At 41.9% G+C, this 26,699-nt stretch overlaps 2 protein-coding genes across 8 annotated transcripts in view; one reads left to right on the forward strand and one right to left on the reverse strand.

Moving 5' to 3' along the window:
• On the forward strand, positions 1-4,359 carry rab36 (RAB36, member RAS oncogene family). The gene is made up of 11 exons (XM_080779352.1): positions 1-86; positions 509-614; positions 1,689-1,780; positions 2,006-2,080; positions 2,187-2,288; positions 2,403-2,467; positions 2,632-2,683; positions 2,947-3,028; positions 3,304-3,394; positions 3,738-3,854; positions 4,244-4,359. The coding sequence occupies exons 2-11, from the start codon at positions 534-536 to the stop codon at positions 4,303-4,305; spliced, it is 819 nt and encodes a 272-aa protein (XP_080635478.1). The 5' UTR covers positions 1-86; positions 509-533; the 3' UTR covers positions 4,306-4,359.
• Positions 4,360-4,480: 121 nt separating this feature from the next.
• depdc5 (DEP domain containing 5, GATOR1 subcomplex subunit) overlaps positions 4,481-26,699 on the reverse strand; it is a 30,328-nt gene continuing 8,109 nt past the window's right edge. Inside the window, exons 23-43 of one of the 7 annotated variants that reach the window (XM_080779348.1) lie at positions 26,480-26,615; positions 25,977-26,071; positions 25,081-25,140; positions 17,450-17,606; positions 16,566-16,723; positions 16,310-16,433; positions 16,049-16,216; positions 14,598-14,826; positions 14,177-14,310; positions 13,659-13,755; positions 13,142-13,204; positions 12,519-12,643; positions 12,226-12,306; positions 11,563-11,695; positions 11,046-11,145; positions 10,296-10,535; positions 7,852-8,021; positions 7,103-7,274; positions 6,424-6,484; positions 6,158-6,240; positions 4,481-5,886 (exon numbers count right to left, since the gene is read on the reverse strand). In XM_080779348.1, coding sequence (XP_080635474.1) covers positions 5,588-5,886; positions 6,158-6,240; positions 6,424-6,484; positions 7,103-7,274; positions 7,852-8,021; positions 10,296-10,535; positions 11,046-11,145; positions 11,563-11,695; positions 12,226-12,306; positions 12,519-12,643; positions 13,142-13,204; positions 13,659-13,755; positions 14,177-14,310; positions 14,598-14,826; positions 16,049-16,216; positions 16,310-16,433; positions 16,566-16,723; positions 17,450-17,606; positions 25,081-25,140; positions 25,977-26,071; positions 26,480-26,615 — 2,885 coding nt within the window. In that variant the 3' untranslated portion in view covers positions 4,481-5,587. Of the gene's footprint in view, positions 5,887-6,157; positions 6,241-6,423; positions 6,485-7,102; positions 7,275-7,851; positions 8,022-9,465; positions 9,486-10,295; positions 10,536-11,045; positions 11,146-11,562; positions 11,696-12,225; positions 12,307-12,518; positions 12,644-13,141; positions 13,205-13,658; positions 13,756-14,176; positions 14,311-14,597; positions 14,827-16,048; positions 16,217-16,309; positions 16,434-16,565; positions 16,724-17,449; positions 17,634-18,015; positions 18,112-24,899; positions 24,925-25,080; positions 25,141-25,976; positions 26,072-26,479; positions 26,616-26,699 lie in introns of those variants that run through there. The other 6 variants (XM_080779349.1, XM_080779347.1, XM_080779350.1 and 3 more) reach the window with 6 other exon arrangements.

Consider the following 26,699-nt stretch of genomic DNA (forward strand, 5'->3'; position numbering starts at 1 on the left):
TCATCACACTGGTCTAGCTGTATGCTAGTCGCTATCCCGAGGATATAAGTTATACATAACTCCATGACATTATCTGGTTATTGGCGGTAAGCAAGTCCTCGTTCGTTAATTTCTTGTTTGTGGTTATAATGTCGCCTGTCGGATGCGCAACATTTTGTCGATAAATGGGTACTTCCTATATGTATGGCTCCGAGCCTCCGACTTGATAGCTGCTGTGTCAATGTGTGTGAAAATTCGTAGGCTACAGTTAATGGCTCTGTCTAAATGCACTGATGTACAGATTCAGTTTTGGGGACATACCTATTTTTCCAACATGAGGATTCCTAATTGAAGTCCTCAAGTCTGTATTTACCGTTATGAAACGAGTCTAGCCTGTCATCACATCTCCCTCTCTTTCCCTCTGTATCTCACTGTAGCAGCCAGAGTAGAATGGAACAATCAACAGAGCCTGGTATTTAATACATTATAATTGATAGAGTAAGCTGTCTGTCATAATGTTCTCTCGCAGACTGGACGTACCTTTTTAAATCATCATGCAGCAAGAAATACAGAATGGGACGATCCACATTCCACCACCTGTGAGCAAAGACAGAGTCATCTATGAATTCCCAAAGGTATGATGATCACCATTATTAGAACAAGGCAATGTTAATTAAGGCATACAATTTGAAACAAGAGGGAATATTTGTCACAGTCACGACACTGAGGTAGGCTATAGACAGTGTATAATTCAAGCATTACAATGGCATTATACCAATTGTGGAAATGTGGCCTGCAAGACTGCTAACAATATAACAAGATAATAAAATACAAATAAAATAATGATATGTGCAATAAAAGGTAATGCAATTTCACAGTATGATCAAGTAGGCTACAAGTACACACTGTACAATAAAGTGATAGCTATGGATTGCAGCTTTTTTTTCTTCTTTTTTGGTCCATATCCTTGTTCAGGGCTCAGCAAGCAGCCTCAGGGAAAAACATGTGACATCTATCTAGGGTTTCTATCAGCGGTTCTTGCAAATGACTAAATCAGTGTCAGATCAAAGCACTCAACCAATTTATGGACATTACATACAATGTTTATATAGATTAGCAGTCCAAAGAGTTCACCTACAGTATGCTGGTTTTAGGTCAGTTTCCATCATAAAACTTGCCAAAGTTAGGCACCATCAAGTCTTTGTCATTAAAGCAATTTTCTACCGACTACAGTCTTCTACATTAGATTAGAGCAAATTATTTGGAGGTGAGTTGTAGAAAGTTCACCAGTTAGATACGTTTCCCTTGCCAGCAAGAATACTGGTGCGGCAATCTTAAACAAAAAGTTAAGTGTAAAGTGTAAAGTTAAACATAAATCATACCGGTCTATTCACAGCTTCAACCATAATATCGTAAATGAAAACATTTTGATGTTTTGTTTATACAGCTTCAACCAAATCGTACTTTTTTTTTTTCTCCATCGTCCATCATTAGGAACAATTCTTAGACATAGATTATACAACAAATAGCCATGCAATTAAAACATTTAAAGTTGTATTTCTTATCTCAAGCTAATTCCAAGTCTCTTCAAGTACAAGTGTCATACCATAGTGAAATGAACACTATTGTGATTCTGTGTTGTTTTCAGTAACTCATTGATTGTCATTGTGTGCAGTGTTTATTTTCAAGCATTTTTCCTGCCTTTCCAGTTTTACACACCAGAGGCTTGTCTACAGCTAAAACATGACTGGAACATTGAGACTCATGCTGCCTGCAAAGACAGAGCTACCAGGCATCAACCGTGAGTTGCCTTAGTTTGGTATTTCCATGTCTTACACAGCTCTAATTAAAATAGCTCCTTGCAGCTATATAATATTATATTATTGTGACAAACCATCCAGGGCAAAGGAAGGACAACATAGGGCATTATAGATTAGCATTATACATATAATGCATAATGCTACACAATAAAATGCTTGATATCTTGTAAATACATAAATGGCCAAAATGAGTGTTATGTTTTTAGGTGGGACAGACAGAAGATGTCTAAAGTGGTAATTGTCGGAGACCTGAATGTGGGAAAGACTTGTCTTATTAACAGGTATTGTGCCAATCACTAATCATTCCATACAGATTTAAAAATGTCTCTTTTGCAAACACTTGAGATTTTCCCTTTGGTTTGCTGCCTCCCTTAATTTCCCCATCAGATTCTGTAAAGATGTGTTTGACAGAGACTACAAGGCCACCATAGGGGTGGACTTTGAGATTGAGAGGTTTGAGATAAAGGGAATGCCATTCTCTCTTCAGATGTGAGTCATTTCAATTTCAAGAGGATGTAATAATTTATTGGATTCAGATTGTATTTTTATTAAATTCTCTGTTTTGTTCATGCACTATTGATCCTTTTCTCTCTCCATGTATAGCTGGGACACAGCAGGCCAGGAAAAATTCAAATGTATCGCTAAAGCGTATTACAGAGGAGCCCAGAGTAAGTAAATAATAGTAATAATTAACACACACACACACACACACACACACACACACACACACACACACACACGATGCTATACAACCATTTAGATTGTGATTATAGTATATGTTTTGAGTAAATTAGTGTTAATTCAGGTAAAAGCGCTCTTTTGTCTTTTCCAGTGATCATCACAGTCTTTGACATGGCAGACATCAAGTCACTTGAACATACACGGTAAGTCTAATACAAAACAAAACGTAAAACAATCCTGAAATCAAATGACAGGATGGTATACTGTATTCGCTGAGTTTGAGAACCAAATTCAGTCCTCCCCACTATGGATCGAACTATCGTCTAGTAATTTGTGGGAATTTGGCCCAGTTTCTGAGTTCTAATTGTCTCAAAATCAATCAATGCTTTGCATTTACTCCAGGACCCACTGTCGATGTGCATATACTGTGTGTAACTTAAACTCTCTGCTCTTCACTTCTCTCCAGGCAGTGGCTGGAGGATGCCATGGAAGACAATGAGCCAGGCTCCTGCTTAATTTTCTTGGTTGGCACCAAGAGCGACTTGCTTGTGAGTGCAGTCATGTGTATGGGTTCCACATAACTCTTTCCTAGCTAATGAAATTGTTTTCTTTCACAGGCATATGGTGTTAATTGTTAAATGATAAATTAAGTTATTTACTTAGGCCTTTCTTATATAGTTCAGTGTAGAAAGACAGTCAACAGGGAGAGAGAGTCAGGTAGTGACAAGGGTCTGACAGGCATCAGAGCCTATGTAGTACGCACCTTAACCACTCGGCTATCGGTGAGTCTGTGTTAAATGTTTTCGATCTTTACCATTTGCAGGCGCCAGAAGAACAGCATAGGACAGAGAAAGATGCTATCCAGATGGCAATGGAAATGCAAGCTGAGTTTTGGGCAGTTTCAGCCAAATCAGGTAATAGCCATTCAATTTTAACATAATTATAAATATGAGTACGCACTAATATATTCATTGCTCCAAGACACCATTGTTAAGGTTTCAAAGAGGAGATATTTAGGATAGGTGCTGCTGGTTAAAGAGGCAGAAATCAAAGACTGTTAAAATATTCGCACATTGAGTTCCGAAACTAATTTATTTAATGTTTCAGCCCTATACTAGGTCTTTATCAGACCTGATGAAGGCCTATACGATCTAAACGTTGCCCTATTTTTTGGGAGTTATAACTCAGTTTGCAGATATTTTACCCCTCTGACCATTGCTAAGGTACAATGTTTATTTGATCATGTTCCTGTTATAGGGGAGAATGTGCAGGAGTTCTTCTTTAGGGTGGCAGCCTTGGCCTTCGAGGATGCAACGCTAAAGGACTTTGATAGAGGGATCACTCAGACCAGCATTGGACGAGGTGGAAATATCCGTAAGAGACAAGTTTAATATCATCCAAAGAGTGTTTTACGATTAAGACAGGTATTTTATTTTTACTGCGTCAAACCCTATATACTTACTTGACCGGAGTGGCAGAGTCCCCTATACTATATTCACTCTTTTTTCCAGGTTTACATGAAATCTCTTTGCTGAAAATAATCAATGGACAAGATCACAGCGTGTCTTGTTGCAATATGTTAATAAGCCTGTAGATTCCTTGGTTGGTACTAGTTTATGTCATGTTGACTTTACTTCATATGACCAATATTGCATGTGTAGCATGTATAAAATATACGCCTTCCCAATATACTCAAGAACATATATGATGATTATTATTTACATAATATTCATATGCATTATAAAATTTATATTTCTCACCAGGATCTGACAGAGCCAACCTGGAGGAGGCCATGTCCAAAGATGTGAAGAGAAACTGTTGCTGAAGAACAGAGTGGAACAAGGAAAATAAAGTAGCGGAAAGGGGAGCAAAAGGCATATAGATTCTGCCATGAATATTTGTTAAAAGAAACAGTTATTTGACCACTTAAGCCATACTTAAGCTGTACATCAGAAAGAGAAAATGGCTGACATTTTCCCAGACTTTTGACGAAAGTTTGCTTATTTTTGTTCTTGCCCGTTTCCGCCAAATGTTCGCCTATCGGACATGACCGAAATAGGGATGCTTTGTGGTTAAACAAACTGGAATGCCATGTGCTTTTTGTACATGTCTCATCACTCTTTGTAATAAAGAACTGCCATGTGTTCTGGATTTGATGTATGTTATAAGATTTTAATATTTTCTTTAATATTTCTTATTTTCCTGATATAGTATTTGTTTCTTTATGCAGTATTTCTTATTGTCAAATTTTGTATTATAACCAGATTATTATATCAGAGCAAAAAGAGAAACATTTGAAAAAACATTAAAAAAAAAAAGTGTATTTCATAATATGTTTTGGAAGTATAGTTTTACTAATGTATATTTGAAATATTGTTTGGCCACTTACAATATATTTTCTGCCATAAATGAGGGACCAAAATATACCTTTTATTGTCAATACATGTGTGATTTGTTTTCTGCTGTTTTGGGTACTACTTGGTCTAAAGTTATTAACTGGAAATAATGTATTTCTATGAACGAAACAAATCAACATTGTGGTACCATGAAACTATTGGCGCAATTGTAAATCAATTTTATATTTAGGATTTTATAATCAATAATAAAGCTTTGTCAATTATATGAAGTTTAATGTCATGGGAATAAATGGTAAAACTTTGAGATATTGTGATTTATGTGAAATTAATGAAGGACCGTCACGATAGTATTTCTGTAACCAACACTGAAAATATGACATTGCAACATGGCAATTCTAGTAGATTATCTTGTATTAAAAGAATGCTTTAAATAATACATTATTATTACAATATTCACATTTTGCATATAATAAGAAGCAGCAGCAGTATATCAGTCCTAAAGTCCTTCATCCTTCTCAGGTCTTCTCAGGTTTAATCCTGAACATTCACTACGTCCAACCTGCAAGTCCAAATATCAAGTCATGACACACATGTAAACATGTACGGAGACCATCGAAAAAATCTCCAAATACGAAATCTCAGTCTTATCGGGCGGCACAGTGCTGCTTGTAACCAGAAGATCACCAGTTTGGATTGCCGGTCCTAACCGATAATGCCAACCCACCTCACATACAACACTTTTTCACCTATTCACGGAGCGCTGGCATTCATCTTCTCCTGGCAGCTGTCCCAGAAAGTGTGCAACCTGTTGTCTTTGTTGGCACAGAAGTCGGTGAAGTCTCTGAGTAGGCGGTCGGCCAGCCTCTCGTCCCCCAACACCCCGGTCCTCCAGGCCTTCGTCAGCATGGTGTTGTAAGCCCAGTAGTAACCCGCCCGCTCCTCGCCTCCGTACGCCCCCTGGCTGTTGGATGTGGTTGAGTTTCTGCGACGACGCTGCTGTCCGCTAGAGTACTTCCTCTTGGAGTAAGGCAGCTGTAGGAACACGGTGCCTGAGAGAGGGAGAAGACCAGAGGTCACCACAGGGATCATGGGTAAACTGGGGGGGAAAAAAACATGATGTTGAAAATACTAGTAGGGACAATTGTTTGCACTTGGCCAATGATAGGGAAGATCATAGGGTTAGAGAGGCAATAGATATTTGACCCAGGTCATGATCTGGCTTTGAATCTTCAGCATTATTGTCACGTGTATGCGTACATGGTATACAAACTATCTGGCCACGACAATGAAGTATAACGTCTTTTACATAGGGTGACATACCTGTGACATGGATGTACTGAGGCTTGTTCTCTGCTGGGAAATTGAAAGCAGAAGCAGAGAACTTGTCCTGAACAAAGCCAAATCTGATTAAAAGAAAAACAATGTTAATGACAATTTGGTGTCTTCAGAGGGTCACCTACAATTCACACATATACCTTGTAAAATGCTCATTTGTTAATTAAAATGTATACATTATAAATGATTTGCCACACTTACAAATATTTTAAGTGATGGTGTTGAAGACTTGTCACATAGACATAACCCACCTGTAAAGAATGGCCTCTTGAAACAGCTGCATCCTGTCCCAGTATGTCTCTGGTTCAAAGCCTACACAATATAATGGGAAATTATCTTATTCATAAATTTTATTTGTATAACACCTTTAAAGGAAAATTCCATGCTAGAAGGCTTTCTTACCTTTCTTTGTAGTTGTTACGTCCCCACCAAAGAGGTCCAGGTGTTTTTTTGTGCAAAAACTCCTTATTGGCTATTTCCCCTACCATAAGCCCTCAATGAATTGCATTGAATGGGAATTTAATGGGGCTATGGGGTGTTGTGCTAATTCGCTTATTTCCATCGAAATAAATAGTAAAGTGTGCCGCTTGGGATATTATTTACATTATGAAGAGAGGATATATAAAAAAATATGATTTTGAGCGATGGAAATAAGCGAATTAGCACCCCATAGCCCCATTCAATTAGGGCTTATGGTAGGGGAAATAGCCAATAAGGAGGTTTTGCACAAAATAACACCTGGACCTCTTTGGTGGGGACGTACACTACAAATAAAGGTAAGAAAACATTCTAGCATCCTTCTAGTGTGTGCGGAAAATATGGTGATTTAATAGAATGGATCCTAAACAGAAATAAATGAAGAAATAACACCAACTTGTACTCAACTCTGGTGAAGAACAATGCACAACACCATTCAATGGAGCAGCTCACCTTCAAACAGGTTCTCACTGCCATTCTTTAGCATACACTGGATATTAAGGGGGATGAAGAGTTGGGCCCTCAGTGGATCACCGTACAGATACGATGTTAAAGCAAATGGTACTTCCAGAACCGGCACCAGTAAGAAACCACAGGACGCAGCTTTCCTGTGCCATCCTTGAACCTGAGTATTTCACATACATTTTCAATAACATAATTAAAGCAAACATATTATCCAACCCATTAAGGACAGGAACCCCTTTTTGGGGTTTTACCGTTCAAGATTGTACAATTGTTAAGTTTTATATTATATAAAGTTTTAAATGGGTTACAACTTATTGTGAGGTGCATAAGCTATTATGAAAAATGTGACTGCCGATACATTTGAAAATGACATTGTCCATATGTTTGATCAAAACATCAATATCACATACAGTAGGTCAGAGTTTGGGGTGAGGCAAAGTCTGACAGACATTATGCCAATGGTATTAACACACTTTCCACGCCACCCCTATAATCTACAACATGGCGCCAGTGCCTGAATGATTTCAGCGCTTCCAACTGTATGACAGATGCATTTGAAACAGTCTGGCTCGAGAGACTAATTCCATCGGTCCCAGCACCACCAACCCAGGTCATATTTAACTCCTCCATCTCAGGTTGTAGGTGTGCTAGTTAGCATTGGGTTGGAATGAATACCATCTTAATGATGCCCATTAGCCAAACAACTAACAGCACTGCTTTATACTTGTTGTGTCTACCATCTCAAAGAGCACAGCTGCAGTGACGGCCATCCAGTGCAGCTTGATCTCAAAGGCTGCGTTGAGGTTGAAGTTGCCATGGTAATAGCAGCTGCACCACTCTGTACGGTCACTGCGGTTGTTAACATCCACGTCCAATGTCACCGTCTTCTGCTCTGGGACGGTCGCAGCTGGGGGGCAGAGAGAGGAGGGATAGAGAGAGAGAGATGGGGGTGGAGGGAGAGATACAGACAAGGACACGGAGGAAGGAACCAAGAGAAAATAGGTAGGACAGATGGATGGGAGGATGGGCGGAGAGAAAATAAGATGAATGAGTGAGAGGATCGCAGTGGAGATTTATGAAGTGTTAGGATGAGAGGAAATTAAAGGTTTACAACAACGGTTAGAAATGTGTAAGTAAGAGCCATTTTAGTTAAGCAGTTTAGAGGTAAGATATACAAGCTTGCTTTTATCAGAACTCTGAAATAGTAGTAAAGACAGTCAAATGATCCCATTATTCATGGGTTTTACTTCATTCATAACATTCATTTGGTCAGATCGAAACATCATTAATTTAGACAGCCCATATTCTGACTGCACCCTGTAAACATACTTTCAGTTTGGGTTTATTCCAGGAAATAACAGTACAAAATGCTGGACTGGTTTCCTGTAAAATGTCTTGTCAAGTCAGCAAGCAGTACAGAGAATCCAAAACTTAAACAATAAATCAGTCAGCAGTGACACACAAAGGCTTTGGTGAACGAGTTAAGTCAGCGATTAGTAGTAATGCGCAAGTCAGTCCCAAACGAGTGTATTGACTATTGAAACAATGTTGTAATGTAGACAAAATGTCATTGAATTCAATTAACGTAATAACCTTCCTCAGGCTTATTCCACCCATTTGCACAGAGAGACGTTTCCTTATTCATTTTAATTATCTTTTAGAAAGTTATGTAATTTCAGTTTCAGCAGGAACCGTTTCTATTCTTGCCTCCTCGGGCCATAAGAGGACTTTTGAACATAGAGACCGTGATTAAAGACCCCCAGTATTCAGTTATCATACTGCATCGTTCACTGATCCCAAAGGAACCCTATTCCATTACAGTCCTCTTCTACTATGAAGGTATATTTAATCTCATATTATTGAAGAAAAGAGGAATTTACGCATTCTTGTAAATGCTTGACTTATTTGAGGGTTGGCGGATTGAGTTCGGATCACTGTTTCATGTGCAACAAAATGGGCTGGCCTGGCCTACGCATCAGCAGTGGTTAGAATCAAGCCAGTGCAGCAATATCCATTTGTATACATTGGAATGCAAAGGCAGAGCAATAGGAGAGGACATTGCACACCACGGCACTACCGTACCACAGCCACTACTACCACAGCATGCTCTTAACACACCAACTAGTGGGCTGATTGGACAGGTTGCAAACCACCACACACCATGCTTTGACTGGAAAACAATCAATCATCTGATCTTGATCTGATTAATTCATTCAATTAAATCAGCCATATGATTGGACAGAGGCACTGCCATTGGTTGTGAACACATTAAATTCTAACTACAATTAGAACAGATCTGGGTGAGGGGCTCCACATGCAATTGCATTACAATTTGGAGTAAACATAAATACCAGATAACTGACGTGCAGCCCTTCAGTCAGCCATCAAGAGAATAAGAGTCCAGTCATTCAGTGTCACACACATGTGAGTGTACAGAGTACAGTTATTTAGATTGTAGTCATTGTTAGATCATAAAAGAGGCTTTTTTTAACAGTTTGACTGCAGATCACGACATTCCCGACTTAATTGATAAAGAGATCTTTCCCTGCGGATCACGACATTCCCGTTTTTAGTTTTCATTGTTTAATTTGCCTGTTTTAATACGTTTTATGACTTAGAGGGTTTCCATCAGACAGTGGGATAGGTGACGCGTTCGGATGACGTCACCGGCTTGCTAAGGCTTCTGGGAAATTGAGGCCTAATGTATTCCAATGGCAATCGTGGTGCACTACGGGTGGCTCTGTCCTATGCTCTTTGTTGTTGATCGGCAGTTTGGATTCTTTATCAACACGACAACAAACGATCACACCATTTTAAGGCGGATATTCAATGAAACAGACCTAAATTGGCGCCCGGGTGATTCTTCAAATTAGTGAAATACTCCGCAGTGAAGCTTATTTCATTTAAATTCTCCGTAGTCAACGTGTTAAATTAATGAAATCAGTTCAGCAGCGATGAAGAGAGCAGGAACAATGACATTCTGTTCGAGGAAGACTCAACAAAAAGGCTCTGATGGTAAGCAGCAGACCTGCGGTGATCTAGAGATGGAGGCATGATGATTGTGTGTGACACTTTACGACTGGATGCAGCCAATCCCAATGGTGGTCGACTTCAAGGAAATGCATGTAATTGGATGGCTCTGTTTTGGCATGGTTGTTGGGAGGTGCAGTGCTGGCTGTACCTAGCAGTGCTGCGGCCTGACTGCGTCCTCCAAAGCTGCGGCTGAAGGAGCTGTGCCTACTTGCGTAGGAGGCCGGCCGGCTGGGGAGCCACGGAAGCAGGAAGGCCGGCAGGTCACAGGGCCGACGCTCCTCCAGTACGAAGGCCACTTCAAACCACTTCCTTTGGAAAAGGGCAAAGTCCTCCATGCCTGCTGCTGACCAGACCCCTGCCGTGGCCGAGGGGAGGGGCGACGAGGGGACTGGGAAGGAGATGAGAAGAAGAGATGGTGAACTCCATGCTAAAAACTGGTTGGAAACGACTAACATTTCTATGATGAAGATTTGTCACACTGTGTGTGATCTTTCATCGGGAAACACTTATTTATTTTTTACTACTTGTTATTTTCCAACTGTGTTTTTAGCCTATCTATGCTAGTATAAAAATCACACCCGTGTGAACTGAGTGGTGCAACTCCCCCCCCCACCCCCCCCCCTCTCTCTCTCATTAGCAGGCAACAGTGCAGCACTATCTCTCTCTCTCTTCGTTTCTGGCACAACAGTGCCACTTTTGCCCCTACTGGTACTCATAGTCACATAGGTTAAACAACACATAGGTTAAACAACACATAGGTGAACACATAGGTTAACCAACACATAGTGAGGGACATAACAATTCTATCTGAAACAGCTGCCCCAGGTGTGTGCTACGGAAATTGTGTACAACCTTAACGTTATGCGCTCTATGAGAACTTTTAGAAACCCCCATTCACCGTCTTTCTCTCCTACTATCCTGTAGAAGTAGAAGCCGTAGACGAAGGTTCGCATGGCATCCCCAGATGCATGGGCCACCAGGCCTTCATCCAGCATCTTCTACACATGCAACATGGAAATAAGAAATATTTACTCAAAACTATTTCCATCAATGGCAATTTTCCCCCTCTCCCAAATCAGTCAAAGCACAAGGTCAAAGTGTTACACTGTAAGACCTCTGTATTGCAGTGGCTCCCAAACTCCACAGGTTGAGAACCTCGTCCGGGTACCAAACTAGTGAAAATAGCAGATCGACAAGTGTACAACGTGTTCCGATCTTGCAGATCGGCTATTTTCACTAATTTATTAATTTGATTGTTTTAAATGGATGAAATGATTCTTTTTTATATTTATTCTTTTTTAAATGTAGGAATAGAAATTGGGATTTATTTTACTCGAGTCGTGACCCATAAACATTGGTCCGTGACCCACAAATGGGTCCCGACCCACTGTTTGGGAAACAGTGCCTTAAAGTACCTGCATGATGTCGACAGCCATGCCCTGTGTGGCCACGCCCTCCACGTTGTTAACCAACCAGTGGACGATCTCAGCGCTGATGAAGCAGTTGAGGGGCAGGCCCTTCTCTTCAGGTAGCAGCTGCACACCTGTCCTGTAGTGTACACATGATCACGCAGCACAAGACATTAAGACTCGCTCAGCGTACGTACAGTCGTACACTAAACACCAGCAGGGACTTAGTGGTTGTGATGCAGTCGCTGCGTAGCTCTCGGATGATGCTGTTATGGACTAACATTTAGCTGACACTTGCACTGGGGGGGATAATTCAAATAGTTATTCAGGTGTTCTACATGAATTAACATGAATTAATTATCGTTAAACTTAGCAGGGATCGTGACAACCTCCGAACTTTGCCTACACTCCATTCACAGGGAAATAAATGAACATGAACATGCCAAATATGATGGGTTCTGTGTCCCCATGTTCCCTCTATATGGATGACAAAACGAACAAACTAATGGCTTTTCCTCCTATTCTGCATATTTGTTTTGCAATTCTTGCAGAACACCATATGAACATATCCGGCACAATGGCCACGGTAGCTTATTTGCATAACATCTGCAGCACATTAGACCACATAGGAATGATGTATTTGCATTATGCACAAAGTCAGAGCCTCACGTTGGGTGTTCAATGGCCTCCAGAATCTCCAACAGCTTCGAGGATGAGGATAGAGACAATGCTCCTGTACCAGACTGTCCACTGTTTGTGCACACACACACACACACACACACACACACACACACACACACACACACACACACACACACACATATGATAAGAGCGCACCTCACTTCACACAGGTGTGATTTCTTTAAACATTGCACTACCTCCAAACAGACATGGCCTGTGATCTTAGGCAATGTTAGGATCCTTGAAAATTGAAATGAATGTGTTTCAGAGCCTTGACCCACCTGGTGTCAGTGTTTCCACTGACTCCTGTGTCCCCTGTGTTCTGAACAGCAGGAAGTGCTGCTGTAGCCCCCTGTGTCTGGCCTCCTCTCTCACTGGAGCCGCCATCAGCAGGCTCAGCAGGCAGCTACAAGGTTGAGGCACCACACACACGTGTAACAAAGAGGGCTGTTTACCGTAGCTATGACTATCACAGTAAGTCACTATTTCATGCACAAGAACCAACAAGCTACTTCGGTGGTTCCCAAACAGCATGCCACGAGACAAGACCCGCTGTGCCTTGGGAATGAGTGAATTTGTTATTATTACAAATACAGTACACAACTATACATAAATACACAATTCTTTCCAGCAAATGCTACAGATTATAAACCAAGCATAACAGTGACAAGTTTGACTCTAGGACAGCACCGCAAGCCTAGTCACGAAACGACCTAGAGTCCTAGTCATTTTGTGGTGTAATCGGCACATGCATGTTTTATGCATGCAGACGGAACGTTAGAGAAATCATAGCAAGTGTGACAGACCAACAAGGCAACAACATGCAGCACAGACACACATATAGACAGTCCACTGACCACTAGTCTACAGGAGAGTTACTATGTCCAGAGACCCTGTTACTGACCTGAGCGTGATAGATGTAGGAGGAACGAGGGCTACGTATAAAGTCCAATATGAAGGCAGTGTCCTGTCAGCATGGGAGGAGGAATGAACCCCAAGATGAAACACCCAACTCCCACAAACACCAGAGGAATGGAAAGATGGAAGCAAGGAACTGATAGCAAAGCCCCATAATCAAATAGCAGAAATCAATTAAATTAGAAATGCTACAAATTACTATTGCTTGCCCCAAAAACAGACTTCATATCAGTTCAGATGATGTAGTTTGTTTAACCACTTAAACGCTATATACTTAGTTGACCACTGTCCTCCAGGGCTCTAGACCTTTTTTCCCCCTCTGGACTCTACAACAACTCTCGTCACCGAAAGAGATTTGGTCACAATTAGCTAGAGTTGAAGTGGTTAAATCACATTGCAAAACGATGTCACCTGACTCTAGTATACACAACGCAGGCAGAGGATTTTCAGAATTCACGCTCACTGAGACAGACACACACACACGCACGCAAAAAGATACTGACCTTGCGGGGACTATCCACATACATGCCAGTTGTGGTGACATTTGAGGGCTCACTGGCAGATGCCGAAGACTTCCCTTGTTGTTGTTCCTCTAGAGTCCTGCAGACAGAAAGAAAACCAAATGTTAGAAATTGGTTGGTTATGTTCTGAAGTCACTGAATACAATTGTGCTTGTATTTTGAGTTCTCAGAGATTATATTTCTAATTATTCATGTGGTCTAGGGGCTGCAACTATAGATTATTTTCTTAGCGATGAATCTGTTGATTACTTTTTCATGGATCAAATTATCGAGTGCATTTAAAAAATATTTTGTATTTTAAATAACAAATCGATTAACCACTATTTTATACTTTACAACAGTGTAAATACAGTGAAGAATACCTGCAGGGCCAATATGTAGGGCCAATATGTAATACCTGCAGGGCCAATGTGTAGGGCCAATATGCCGATCTACACCAGATAAAACGCTTTCCATTTTCACTATGTGTGAAAGTTTTAACTGTTGCACCATGTGCTTACTTCTGGTTTTGCTCAAGTTCCAGTAGGGCTGATAAGGCTGAGGTGCCTTTCTTTCCAGGAGGTGGCGCTACAGGCTCTGGTGGATATGAGGGGAGGGGTCCAGTCACCTGTAGCCCTTTCATCGGTGTGCCTTTCTAGATCATCACAAAAAAAAGAGAGAAAGAGTTATTGGTCATTCTATAGTAGTTGTACAATAAACATTCTTAACTTTTCATCTGTACTGACAATCTACACTAATTTGCTTGAATATAAGTTGAATTATTTGCTATTAGATATTAAGGAAGAGCCTTACTCTAAAAAGAAAAGAAAAAAGGAATAGCCTTACAAACTTAGTTTAAGGTTTAGTTAATCTTTACCAGGATTTTGAAATACATTTCTTCAATTTAACAATGAAATCCTCAGTATTATTTATTATTATTACTCTGATGATCCTGTCGGAGCGGTGGCGTCTACGGATGCGGTTTAGACCCTCCAGGAAGCGGATGAAACCGTCCAATAGCATCCAGTCCCCCGTTCCACTCATGGTGGCCCCACTGCCGGCTCCGTCTCCATAAACGTCCCAGTGACCCTCCCCGTCCGCCACACGCCTGGCACCCCCAGCCGGCAACAATAGGAAACGGGTCCTCCAGAACTTCAAAGAGTCGATCAAACTAAGATAAAAGGAAAGGAAGATGAGAAGAGAGGAACAACTGGGAAGTGTCTGATTGTTGCTGGATACTGTGGTGGACACAGGAAAGGACCGATCAGATTTTGTTGAATTATAGACAAAGGAAATCAAATCAAACACGGGTTTGGGAGCTGGATTTCACACCCAGGATGAGATAATCACATGATGAGCACAATACATGATCACCAATTACATTTACGATATACGGACCGGTAAATGTTTAAAAGAATACATTTGTGTTTAATTTTACCTGTCACAGACCAAATGATATTGGGATGTTTGACTACAAACACAACATATAATCCGATAAGCAGAGCAATGTTCTGCAAGCTCTGAACTCTGTAGAACAGAAAACAAATGTACTGGCCTGGGCACATTTAGACCCGAGGCCGATTCTAAAAGCGCAGTCTAAAACCTAACCTAAGGTTTTCTGAAAACCTTTAAATTCTTATTATTTTATTAAATAAATGCTGCTGCTATATGAGACAAAAGTGATACAAAAGGTGTATGAGAAGTAGCTCCCGGCATGAAAGGTAAAACAACGTACAGTTTAGGTCTAAATCGGTTAATGAGTATTATTTTCAAGGATATATGACTGTGTGTGATTTTGTGTGTGAGAGCAGTCAGAGCTCATTAAGTTTATTTATTGCAAATGGATCATTTAGAGTTAAATTAGCCCTCAGGATTTGACTACTGTGTTTGTTTGCCCTGTGGCCACCTGAAGTCCTCGGAGCCCGCAGAGCAGACTACTATGTGTGTTTGTTTGCCCTGTGGCCACCTGAAGTCCTCTATGTGTGTGTGTTTGCCCTGTGGCCACCTGAAGTCCTACTACTATGTGTGTGTGTTTGCCCTGTGGCCACCTGAAGTCCTCTATGTGTGTGTGTTTGCCCTGTGGCCACCTGAAGTCCTACTACTATGTGTGTGTGTTTGCCCTGTGGCCACCTGAAGTCCTAGGAGCCCGCAGAACAGACTACTATGTGTGTGTGTGTTTGCCCTGTGGCCACCTGAAGTCCTCTATGTGTGTCTGTGTGTGTGTTTGCCCTGTGGCCACCTGAAGTCCTCTATGTGTGTGTGTGTGTGTGTGTTTGCCCTGTGGCCACCTGAAGTCCTACTACTATGTGTGTGTGTTTGCCCTGTGGCCACCTGAAGTCCTCGGAGCCCGCAGAGCAGACTACTATGTGTGTGTGTGTTTGCCCTGTGGCCACCTGAAGTCCTCGGAGCCCGCAGAGCAGATGTACTGGTCCAGGTAGTTCCACTTGTACTCCTCCAGTCTCTCATGACCAAACTCCACCCAGCAGGACAGGAAGTGGGCTTCAGAATGGGGAGGGCACAGGCTGTAGCTGTACTGGATCTGAGCCGACTCGTACGGGTACCTGCAAAACACACATGTACGCACACACTCACACATTCATATTATTGCAATGAAATAACAACACTGCTGTCTGTAGAAGACCTTTCCCACTCACTTGGGCAGGTAACGAGTGACAGTGATAATCTTGTCTTTGAGGCACACTTTGTGGAAGGTGCGACCCATACTGAGCCAGTATACACTCTCCTCCTCTTCTGGTCTACGCATACTAGACACCAGACCTGGAAGTAGAACAAAATCAATGAGGTAGCTAGAACCTAGAATCAGAATCGTGACAGATTAATCAACTACATTAGACAGCAAAGAGAGCATAACATAAATACACATAACATGATAAAACATGAGGCTTTCACCTCTGGAGTACAACGGACTACTGCCGAGAGGTGTGGCAACCGCTGGCTGGGGTTTCCTGTTTGGCTGGACAATAATCTGATAACCCTGCATCAGTCGCTGACAGATGAACTCCTCAAAGACATGAGGAGCACTCATCACCGGACCCTCATCTTCACGCCTTGGCATCGAGGAGAGAGAGCAGTAGGTCCATGTACAGATAGGAGAAATATCACTGATTATTATTGGTACAGGTGTCTTTTGTGTCGACATTCTTTTTATGGAAATTATTCTGTATCATGTTCATCAATATTCACAGCTTGTTGAGAGAGTGATGCCGTATGTTTAGTGGGTCCTTATAGCATTAAAAAAATGCTTGCAATTGTTTTTTTTGGTGTTAAAGATTTAATTAATATTATTTTTATTTCATCATCTTCAATTTACAAAGTACTAATACAATAAAATCTGTTTGTGCTTTTCATATCTACAGGGAAATTTCATATATTTATTCATTTTCTTTACTTTTTTCTTTGTGTTACGTCTGAGATTCACGTCTACCCCACAAGTTAATTAACCCTTATGTCATAATTTGAAACATCAATGTTTCATAAAATGTAGATGCATCACTTAAGTCATCACTATACTTATATATTATAAATAAATATTATAAACAACATCTAATCTTTCTTTATTGCACTGCTGCTCCTCTTTGTGAACTTGTATTATTTTGTATTGTTCTTATTGAACTTTAAATCAACATTATTTAATGACCTCTTCTAGGTGAGGAAAATATTCCAAATTGCCTTCCGGCTTTTTTCTTTCCTCGCACAGTAACTTGTTTTCTTTGATATGCATCGTTCTGTTGTTTATAACAATGTGCTAATAAACTAAATGTCTGATGTCTGACCTCTCCAGGTCAGTGTGTGGCAGCAGGTCATAGCAGCCCTCTGTGTAGTCATTCTGCAGGGCCTGGCGGTCAGGGAAATAGTCGGTGGTGAGAGGCAGGCAGGCCGGTGTGGTGAGAGACTTCCAGTCTACCCCCACCGTGCAGCAGAAACTGGGCACTGTCGGAGGGGTAGACAGCAGCAGGGCTTCAGGAGTACCCCCAACACAGACACACAAATAGACACACGCAACGGGACACAAAAAACAAAACAAACACAAAAAAAGACACAAACCAAAACCCCCATGGCAACAAAAAAAAATACAAATACATGCACTCCAAAGGGTGGAGGGTACATGAGAGAGGTAAGGGAAACATGGGCGAAAGATACATAGAAGGGTAGCGTTTGAACATGAAACGACAGAGAAAGACAACGGGATAGAGACGACATATAGATGGAAAATAGAGACGATAAAAGAAACAGAAACACAGACAGGCAATCGAACGGTGACGGACGAACACAGAAAAAAGAGAAAGGGAGGAACGAGAGTGAAAAGGGGGAAAGGAGAACAAAAACAGGAAAATGTTACTTTTATTGGTTTCATTGCAACTCGGCTGATGATTATTCCAGTGGCTCAGGCAGCTATGTGATCAAATCAACACATGCAGAGTGGAGCTTTATGGACCTGCATCAATCAGTGCACAGCTCTGTATCAGACATGTCACTCACATGTGCTCTCACACACACACACACACACACACACACACACACACACACACACAATAAGCATGTCTTCCGATTTGCACTAAGTGTGACGGGAACGGCGAATAAGTACCATCAAAACATCATGCAAACATATATACAGTGTTAAAAATTTAACATACCGGTACTATGAAATTAAAAAGCAATATCTACAGTGTGTGTATGTGTGCGTGCACACGACAGCCTAGCATCACCAATAAACCGTGAATTAAAATTTACGATTAAATATATTAACATGCAGATTCCATGCAATTCAATTCAATTCAATTCAATTCAAAGGGCTTTATTGGCACGAGAAAACATACGTTTACATTGCCAAAGCAGAAAGAACAATACAACAATACAGCAATACAATCAAAACAAAAATTATGTACTTTGAAGGTCAGAATCTTCAATAGATCAACTTCTGTGTACCAAGATAACTCGATGCAGGTATAGTGCAGGAATATACACAATTATTAGTCTTTAGGGTGGTTGTGTTCCATTTGATATCCTTCTCCTATCACAGCAACTCACAAATCTTGCTGCTGTGTTTGCACATTGTTGTACTTCGCCCAGCAGATATGGGAGTTTTTTGTCATTGGTCATGTTTTCAAAATCTCCGTGTGTGGTTGTAATCTGTGGGAAGTATGTGTCTCTGATGTCTTGGTACAATGGGCAGATGGTTAGGAAGTGTAGCTCGGTTTCCACTTCGTTTAGTGTGCAGTGGGTGCATAGTCTGTCTTCTCTCGGGATACAGGTCTGCCTATGACGGCCTTTCTCGATCGCGAGACTGTGCTCACTGAGTCTGTACCTAGTTAAGATTTTTCTTTGTTTTGGGTCGGTCACGGTGCTCAGGTATTCTGCCACTGTGTATTCTCTGTTTAGGGCCAGATAGCATTCTAGTTTACTCTGCTTTTGTGTTGCTTCTTTCCAATGTGTCAGATAGTTTTCCCTTTGCTGTTTTATAATTTGGTTTAGTCCAATGGGTTTTCTATCTCGTGGCTCTGTTTGTGTTTGTGCCCGGAGTTCCAGGGCCAGCTGGCTGAGGGGGCATCTCTCTAGAGTTTCACTGTGTGTGAGTGCCTTGTTATGGAGTGCATCTAGGTCACTTTCTTTTAGGTGGTTGTAGAACTTAAGTGCTCTCTTTTTTATTTTGATTATGAGTGGGTATCGTCCTAATTCTGCCCTGCATGCATTATTTGGTGTTTTTCGCTGGGTACGGAGAATGGATTTGCAGAATTCTGTGTGTAGGGTCTCGGTTTGGTGTTTATCCCATTTTTCCAGGTCATGGTTTGCTAATGGTCCCCAGATCTCGCAACCATAGAGGGAAATTGGTTCTATCACCGAGTCCAGTATTTTAAGCCAGGTTTTAATTGGGATGTCTATTTTGATGTTTCTTTTGATGGCATAGAATGCCCTTCTTGCCTTGTCTCTCAGGTCCTTTACAGCTTGGTTGTAGTTCCCTGTGCTGCTGATGTTTAGGCCAAGGTAGGTATAGTTTTTAGTTTGTTCTAGTGGGATTGTATTTAGGAAAAATTGGTGGTTTTGGCGGCTGGGCCTTTTTTGAAATATCATGATTTTAGTCTTGGTTAGGTTCACTGTCAGGGCCCATGTCTGGGAGAATTTGTGTAGGAGATCAAGTTGCTGCTGTAGTCCTTCCTTGGTTGGGGACAGCAGCAGCAGGTCATCTGCGTAAAGTAAGCATTTGATTTCTGTGTTTGCCAAGGGGATGCCTGGAGCTGTAGACTGTTCTAACGTTTTTGCTAATTCGTTGATATATATGTTGAAGAGTGTTGGACTCAGGCTGCATCCCTGTCTAACACCACGGCTCTGGGGGAAAAAGTCTGTGTGCTTTTCGCCTATTCTAACTGCGCATTTGTTGTTGGTGTACATTGATTTTATGATGTCATAGGTTTTTCCCCCAATGCCACTTTCCAACAGTTTGTACATCAGACCCTCATGCCAAATTGAATCGAATGCTTTTTTGAAGTCGACAAAGCAGGAGAAAATTTTGCTTTTGTTTTTGTTTATTTGGTTGTCAATTAGGGTGTTGAGAGTGTAAATGTGGTCTGTTGTGCGATATTTTGGTAGAAAGCCAATTTGTGATTTGCTCAGGACGTTGCTTTCTGTGAGGAAATTTAGAATTCTGTGGTTGAGGATCATGCAGAGGATTTTTCCGAGGTTGCTGTTTACACAAATCCCGCGGTAGTTATTTGGGTCATATTTGTCTCCAGTTTTGTGGAGTGGCGTTATTAGCCCTTGATTCCATGTGCTGGGGAAAATCCCAGAACTGAGCACAATATTTAGGAGTTTTAATATGGCCAGTTGGAATTTGAGGTCGGTGAATTTTATCATTTCATTTAGAATTCCGTCTGCCCCACAGGCCTTCTTGGTTTTAAGTGTTTTTATTTTGTCTTGTAGTTCTTTTAGGTTGATTTGGGAATCTAGTGGATTCTGGTAGTCTTTTATGGCTGACTCTAGGTTTTGTAGTTTATCTTTTATTTGTTTTTGTTCTTTGTTCTTCTCGATTGGGCCGAAGAGGCTTGAAAAATGATTTACCCATACATCTCCATTTTGGATGGGTAATTCGTCCTGTTTTAGCTTATTAAGTCTGTTCCAGTTTTCCCAGAAGCTGTTTGTCTGTATGGAATCCTCAATGTCTTGCAATTGGTTTCTAACGTGTTGGTCTCTTTTTTCTCTTACTGTGTTCTTGTATTGTTTCAGTGTTTCCCCATATTGGAGACGTGTGTTGTGGTTGTCTGGGTCTCTGTGTTTTTGGTTTGATAGTTTCCTTAATTTTTTCCTGAGATTCTTGCAGTCATTATCGTACCATTTGTCATTCTCAACATTTTTTCTGGCTTTCTTGTTTGATACTTTTAGGTTTGCTAGTGAGGCTGTAAGTTCGAATATATAATTGAGGCCTTCTACTGCCCTGTTTACACTTTCACTGTTTTCTTCAAAGGTTTTTTCTAGGAACTGGTCCAGTTGTGATTGGACTTGTTTTTGTCTAATAGCATTTTGGAAGGCTTCTGCGCTATGTTCCTTCCATTTGTAACGTTTTCTTATATTGTGTAGTTTGTTTGGCGTTTGTTCTTTGTGTCTGTGTGTTGATCTGTTTAGATAGGCTGTGGTTCTGTTGTGGTCTGACAGGGGTGTTTGCGGGCTGACTGTGAAAGCTCTGAAAGATGCCAGGTTCATGTCAGTGATAAAGTAATCTACCGTGCTGTTTCCCAGGGATGAGCTGCATGTATATCTACCGAATGAGTCCCCTCGGAGTCTACCGTTAACGATGTACAGACCCAGTGAGCGACAGAGCTGTAGTAGTTGTGACCCATGTTTGTTTGTAGTTTTGTCGTGGTTGAATCTTGGGGGACATGTTGGGGAGCTGATGTTTTCCCCTCCTGGTAAGTGTTTGTTTCCCTGTGTGTTGAGGGTGTCAGGCCCATGTCCTGTTCTGGCATTTAGGTCTCCACAAACTACAATGTGACCTTGTGCCTGGAAACGGCTGATATCCTCTTCTAATGTGGGGAAAAAGTCCTCCGTAAAGTAGGGGGATTCAATTGGGGGGATGTAGGTGGCACACAGGTAGACATTATTTTCGGTTGTGGTAAGTTCCTTGTTTATTTCTAGCCAGATGGAAGAAGTTCCAGTTTTGACTAGCTTAATGGAGTGGATTAGTTCAGATTTGTACCATATTAGCATACCTCCAGAGTCCCTTCCCTGGGTGACTCCTGCCAGCTTTGTAGATGGTACCACCAGTTCTCTGTAGCCAGTAGGACAGCCAGTGGGGCCGTCCCCTCTGTGCCATGTCTCTTGTAGAATAATGATGTCTATGTTTGCAATCTCTTTGACAAAGTCTGGGGTTCTGCTCTTGATGCCAAGGGCAGTTGACCTCAAACCTTGTATATTCCAGGATGATACAGTGAGTGATTTGTACTCCATTGTTCACATTGTTGTTACATTCCAGGGGTTCTGCCCTGGGCCCATGCTGCGTAGAAGTCCATGAACATCTGCTCGATGTTGTGTGTGCTGGGGATGGCTCTGGTCAGCGCATGTGCGTATGTGTATGGTTGGCGAGGGAGGGGGAGAGAGGGCGGTGGTGCGACTGATGCCAGAGTGTATGGGATGGACATCAGTGGTATGGGTGAGCTGTGTATGTCGTGAGGTCTGGGTGGAGCGGTGGGGGTGGGCATCAGGGGTGTGGATGGGCTGCCCTGGAGTGTGGTATGAGGTCTGGTTGGAGCGGAGGGGTGTCTAGGAGAGGGTCTGCCTGGTGGATAGGGGTGATGTCTAGTAGAATGTCCTGTGTATGCAGTGCGTTGTCGTCTGGGTGTAGGATGTTGTCCACGTTGGTTTCGTTTGTAGGACGTTGCGTCTGTAGGATGGTCGCGATCGAGTGCGGTGTCCTTCAGGCTCTTTGCAAAAGCTGGGATTTCAGCTTTGCGGATGTGTACCCCGTCGTGTAGGCTTCCCTTGTGCAGGGTTGGGTGTTCTGCGAAGTGGACCTTATGCTTCCTTGCACAGATTTTGGAAGTCTGTGCGTTGATTGCGTCGATGTAGTTGTATTCTGTGTCTCCTCTGTGTAGCAGTGCCGAGATGACTACTTCTGCGTTGGGAAATGTTGAGGTGGCTTTCTCTATCATTCCCTTGGTGGATGTGACCATCTGGTAGTTTTCCAGGTCCCATATGTCGTTTGTGCCGGTGTGGATTATTATGTGGCTGGGGGAGCCCAGTCGGTCCCTGGTCAGCAGCTCCATTGCACGTGCTGTGTTTCGACATCTGATGTGTTCAACTCTGTGCTTTGGGAAGAGCTTTCTTGCATCTATGTATTTCCCATTTGAGTCAGTCAGGAGTACAATTTCTGGGTTTTGTAGCTGACGGTTTTCCGGAGGTGTAGCAGTGAGGGTGGGTTGGGATGTAGCAGTGGGTTGGGGTGGGTCTTCTTCTTGAACGATCACTTGGCTTACAGGTACCGTTGGATGGGGTGAGTCTTCTTCTTGAACGGTCTCTTGGCTTACCGTTGGTTGGTCAACGCTGCTATGTGCTATTTCTAACCGTCCCTGCTGTCTTGCCTCCCTTTCAAGCCTTTCTATCTCTCTCCTGAGTAGTCCTATTTCACTTTCTGTCTTTCTCCTTAGCTTTTCTGTGTCTGTTCTCATACGTTCCCTAGTCTCTGCTATTTCCTTTTCCTGTCTTTCCTGTCTTTCCCTTAGCTGTCTTATCTCCTTTTCCATATGCTCCCCTAGCTGTTTAAACTCCTGTCTGAGCTTCAGCTCACTGTCTTGTAGCTGTTTCACCTTTACTTTAAGCTCACTCTCTTCCTGTTCCTTTGTGGCCCTGTCTCTGGGAGTCTGTTCTTGCCTGTGCTCCAATAACTGTTGCTCCATCTGTACTTGCTTATATTCTAATTTATAGAATTTGTCTGCCAACTCGCTAAACAGGTTTGGCTCTATGGTGTGACCTTTTGTGGCACTGATTGGTGGGGGTGGGGTCTCTACTGTGTTTGGATGTGTTGTGTCTATGCTTGGAGTGAGCTTTACTTTTGCCATCTCCCTGATTTTAGTGAAGTCCTTCTCTATGGGTATTCTATTCCCCTGGATTGTTACTTTTCCAGAGTTGAAAATGTTTACAGTGGTGTGACCTTCCTCTGAGTGCAATTTAAGACTACATCCCTCGGTCAGCGGTGCCTTTTTTATCTCTGTGTAGTGCTCTTGTGTGGCTTCAATCCATGCCTGAGGTCTATTTGTGAAAAAGATTAGGTTTGTTACAACCTTCTTTGTGTCACAGTCTGCATAAAGTGTCTCTATGTTGCTTGCCAGGAGTTCAGTCTTGTAATTATCTTTTGCTGTTTTGGACTTTAATGTGGCTGGGTATTCAATTGGAATTGGTGCCGTAGGAATGTGTGCTGTAGCTAAGGATTCTGTTGTCATGGTTGCCATTGTTCAGGTTCACACCTAGCTTGCCTCGTTCACCTGGCTTCACACCTAACACCCCTCCCCCGGTACTTTCCTTTGTTATGCCTTCCTTTGTTATGCTACTCTGCTACTCTCTGCTACTGCTACTATACCACTATTACTCTTGGTATATGGGTTTAAGTGTTTAAACTGTTCCCAGTTTACTATGATTTCTACTCTATTCTATTTTACTACAGTCTTACCACAGTCTTACTACACTTCAATGTCTCTAAAGTTCTGTAATGTATCTCAATCTGCAGGCGTACTTACTCAAGTTCTTTGTTTGTCTTGGTCCTCGAGTTCTTTGTGTGTCCTTTCTGGTAAAGAGCAAGTTTTAACTCCAAATGTTTTGTTGAGTGTTAAAAAGTTGTTTTGTTTCTTGATGTCCTTGTTGTCCTTTGTATAATCCTTTTTGTTCTTTGTGAAAAGTGTAAGTATTCCACAAAGGATTTTAAAAAGTATTCCAGGAATTCAGGAGCTCAAGAAGACACAACCTCTCACCTCGACAGACAGACACAAAATGTCCATGCACATACTATACGTACTATAGGCAAGTCTTAAGTAAAATCAGCCAAGGAAAATTATTCTGGAATAGATTTTATCAAGGGTAGCTTTACAAAAACAAATTAGAAGATGTAGAGAATAACAGGAGGAGGTAAACGGACAGAAAGAGGGAGAAAGATTGAAATCCAGAAAAAGACAGGTAAAGAATAAAGATATTAGAGGGGTTGGGGACGGGGTTGAAGGTGACTCAGAGTCTCAGACACTACTTCACCATGTCACCTCTAACATTCTTTTACCTTTCATAGTTGAGAGTTTTGAGACCCATGGAGGCACACACGCACATGCGCACACACACACACACATTAAGTGGAGATATAAACTATATGACAAAGCTCTTCGACGTGCAAGGACTGCGTCTTTCAGCTGATTTCACAATGGTGAGGCTCACTCACTTGGATCGGAACCACCAAAGGAGGAATCCTCAAACGAGGAGCCACGATTGACAGGAGCTCCTGTACAGAAACAACAATTTACACCTATGAAATTATGGTTAAATTGAACTGTAAAATACGAACATAATTTTTGTAACATAAAGTTTGTTCGGTTAAACACATTTAGTACCGGAACTGCATCAAAATAAAGGCGTTGCTTGCGCCAGAGTAATCGCCAGAGTAGTGATCGCTTTTATTTTGAAAGCCATGAACCGGAAATACTTTCTTAAAAAAGTTGACTGACAAAGTGACCTCACAATCTCCGATCATCTTAATATATTTATATACGCTCCAAAAAGAGTTCAAATTTTGCGGGAGAGACGGATGAGGAGCAGAAATGCAGCGCCAGCATATCGATCCATTCATCACCACGGAGAGCGCCCTGGATCAGGAGATACGAGTCATTCTTTCCGCCGCGCTAACATGGCAGTCAATGACAAGCTAATAGTTGCACAGAGCGTTAGCATACGGCAAGCGAAAAGCGAAATGCCAAAAAAAAAAATAGGAATAATTCTGAATATTCTTATCTCGCCCGTGTCGTTTGGACGTCCACAGACGTCTAAGGCACCTCTCGGTTCCAATCATTATGACGTTTCAGGACGTATTATGTACTAAATGGGTTAAGCATTGCGACGTGTTGTGAGCTTGTAGATCGGCTATTTTCGTTATCTTTGTTGAACGACACAATCGATTTAGTTGATATTTAGAAAAATCGATTAGAATTATTTATGTACAAAATAAAAAAAACTATCAAAGACAACACACACACACACACACACACACACACACACACTACTCAAAAATATAATAGATAGGTGCAGCCCTAAAGTGAGGTCACTATTGTTGTGAATGTGTACCAGTGGTGTTGTTGCTTCCCGTGCTTCCAGTGAACTCCTCTACGCCTCCACTGACGTAGAGCGCGTTGTCCCCCATGTGCCGAGGTCCCGTCCGCCTGAAAGAAATCAGTGACTGCAGTCACAGTGCCATGCTTCGTCAACCTACCTCGGCTATGTCTAATTTGCAACGACGTTTCTGGTTACTACTAGTTAGTTAGTAAAGAGCGGGCTTAAGGAACATTCCTAAGAGCGGGTACAGAATGAATATCATTCCATTATATTTTTTTATTAATTTGAAAATAGCCATATATAAATGAATGATCATGGGCCTCACCGCATGGTATATATTATGCCACGGCACCAATGTACCACTTGCACCAATTCTTGTTTTTATCTCACCAAATCAAGTTACCTAGTGTAGCAGGCGTATTTAGAAATAATGCTACAGTAAGTCTTGTAAGTAGGAAGCTTCCTTGCAAATAAGACACAGCCACTGTGTGAAACTGTAGGTGGGCGTGTCCAACCTTCCAGTGGCTTCGTGATAGGCCAGTTCCAGGAGCTCAGCTGAGGTGTGGGCGGGGTCTCTCTGCTGGCTGCCCTGTAGCTCCGCCATGTTCTGTCTGGTCTGATGGTGGATCTGAATGGCCTCTCCAGACGGACCTGAGGTGCAAGAACAGTTAACCACAGATCACACGACGGACATTATTCAAACGTGATTATGGTCAATTAACAATGCTGAGCTGT

This window comes from Protomyctophum bolini (assembly GCF_963924005.1).
Source record: "Protomyctophum bolini genome assembly, chromosome: 12".
Classification (NCBI taxonomy): Eukaryota; Metazoa; Chordata; class Actinopteri; order Myctophiformes; family Myctophidae; genus Protomyctophum; species Protomyctophum bolini.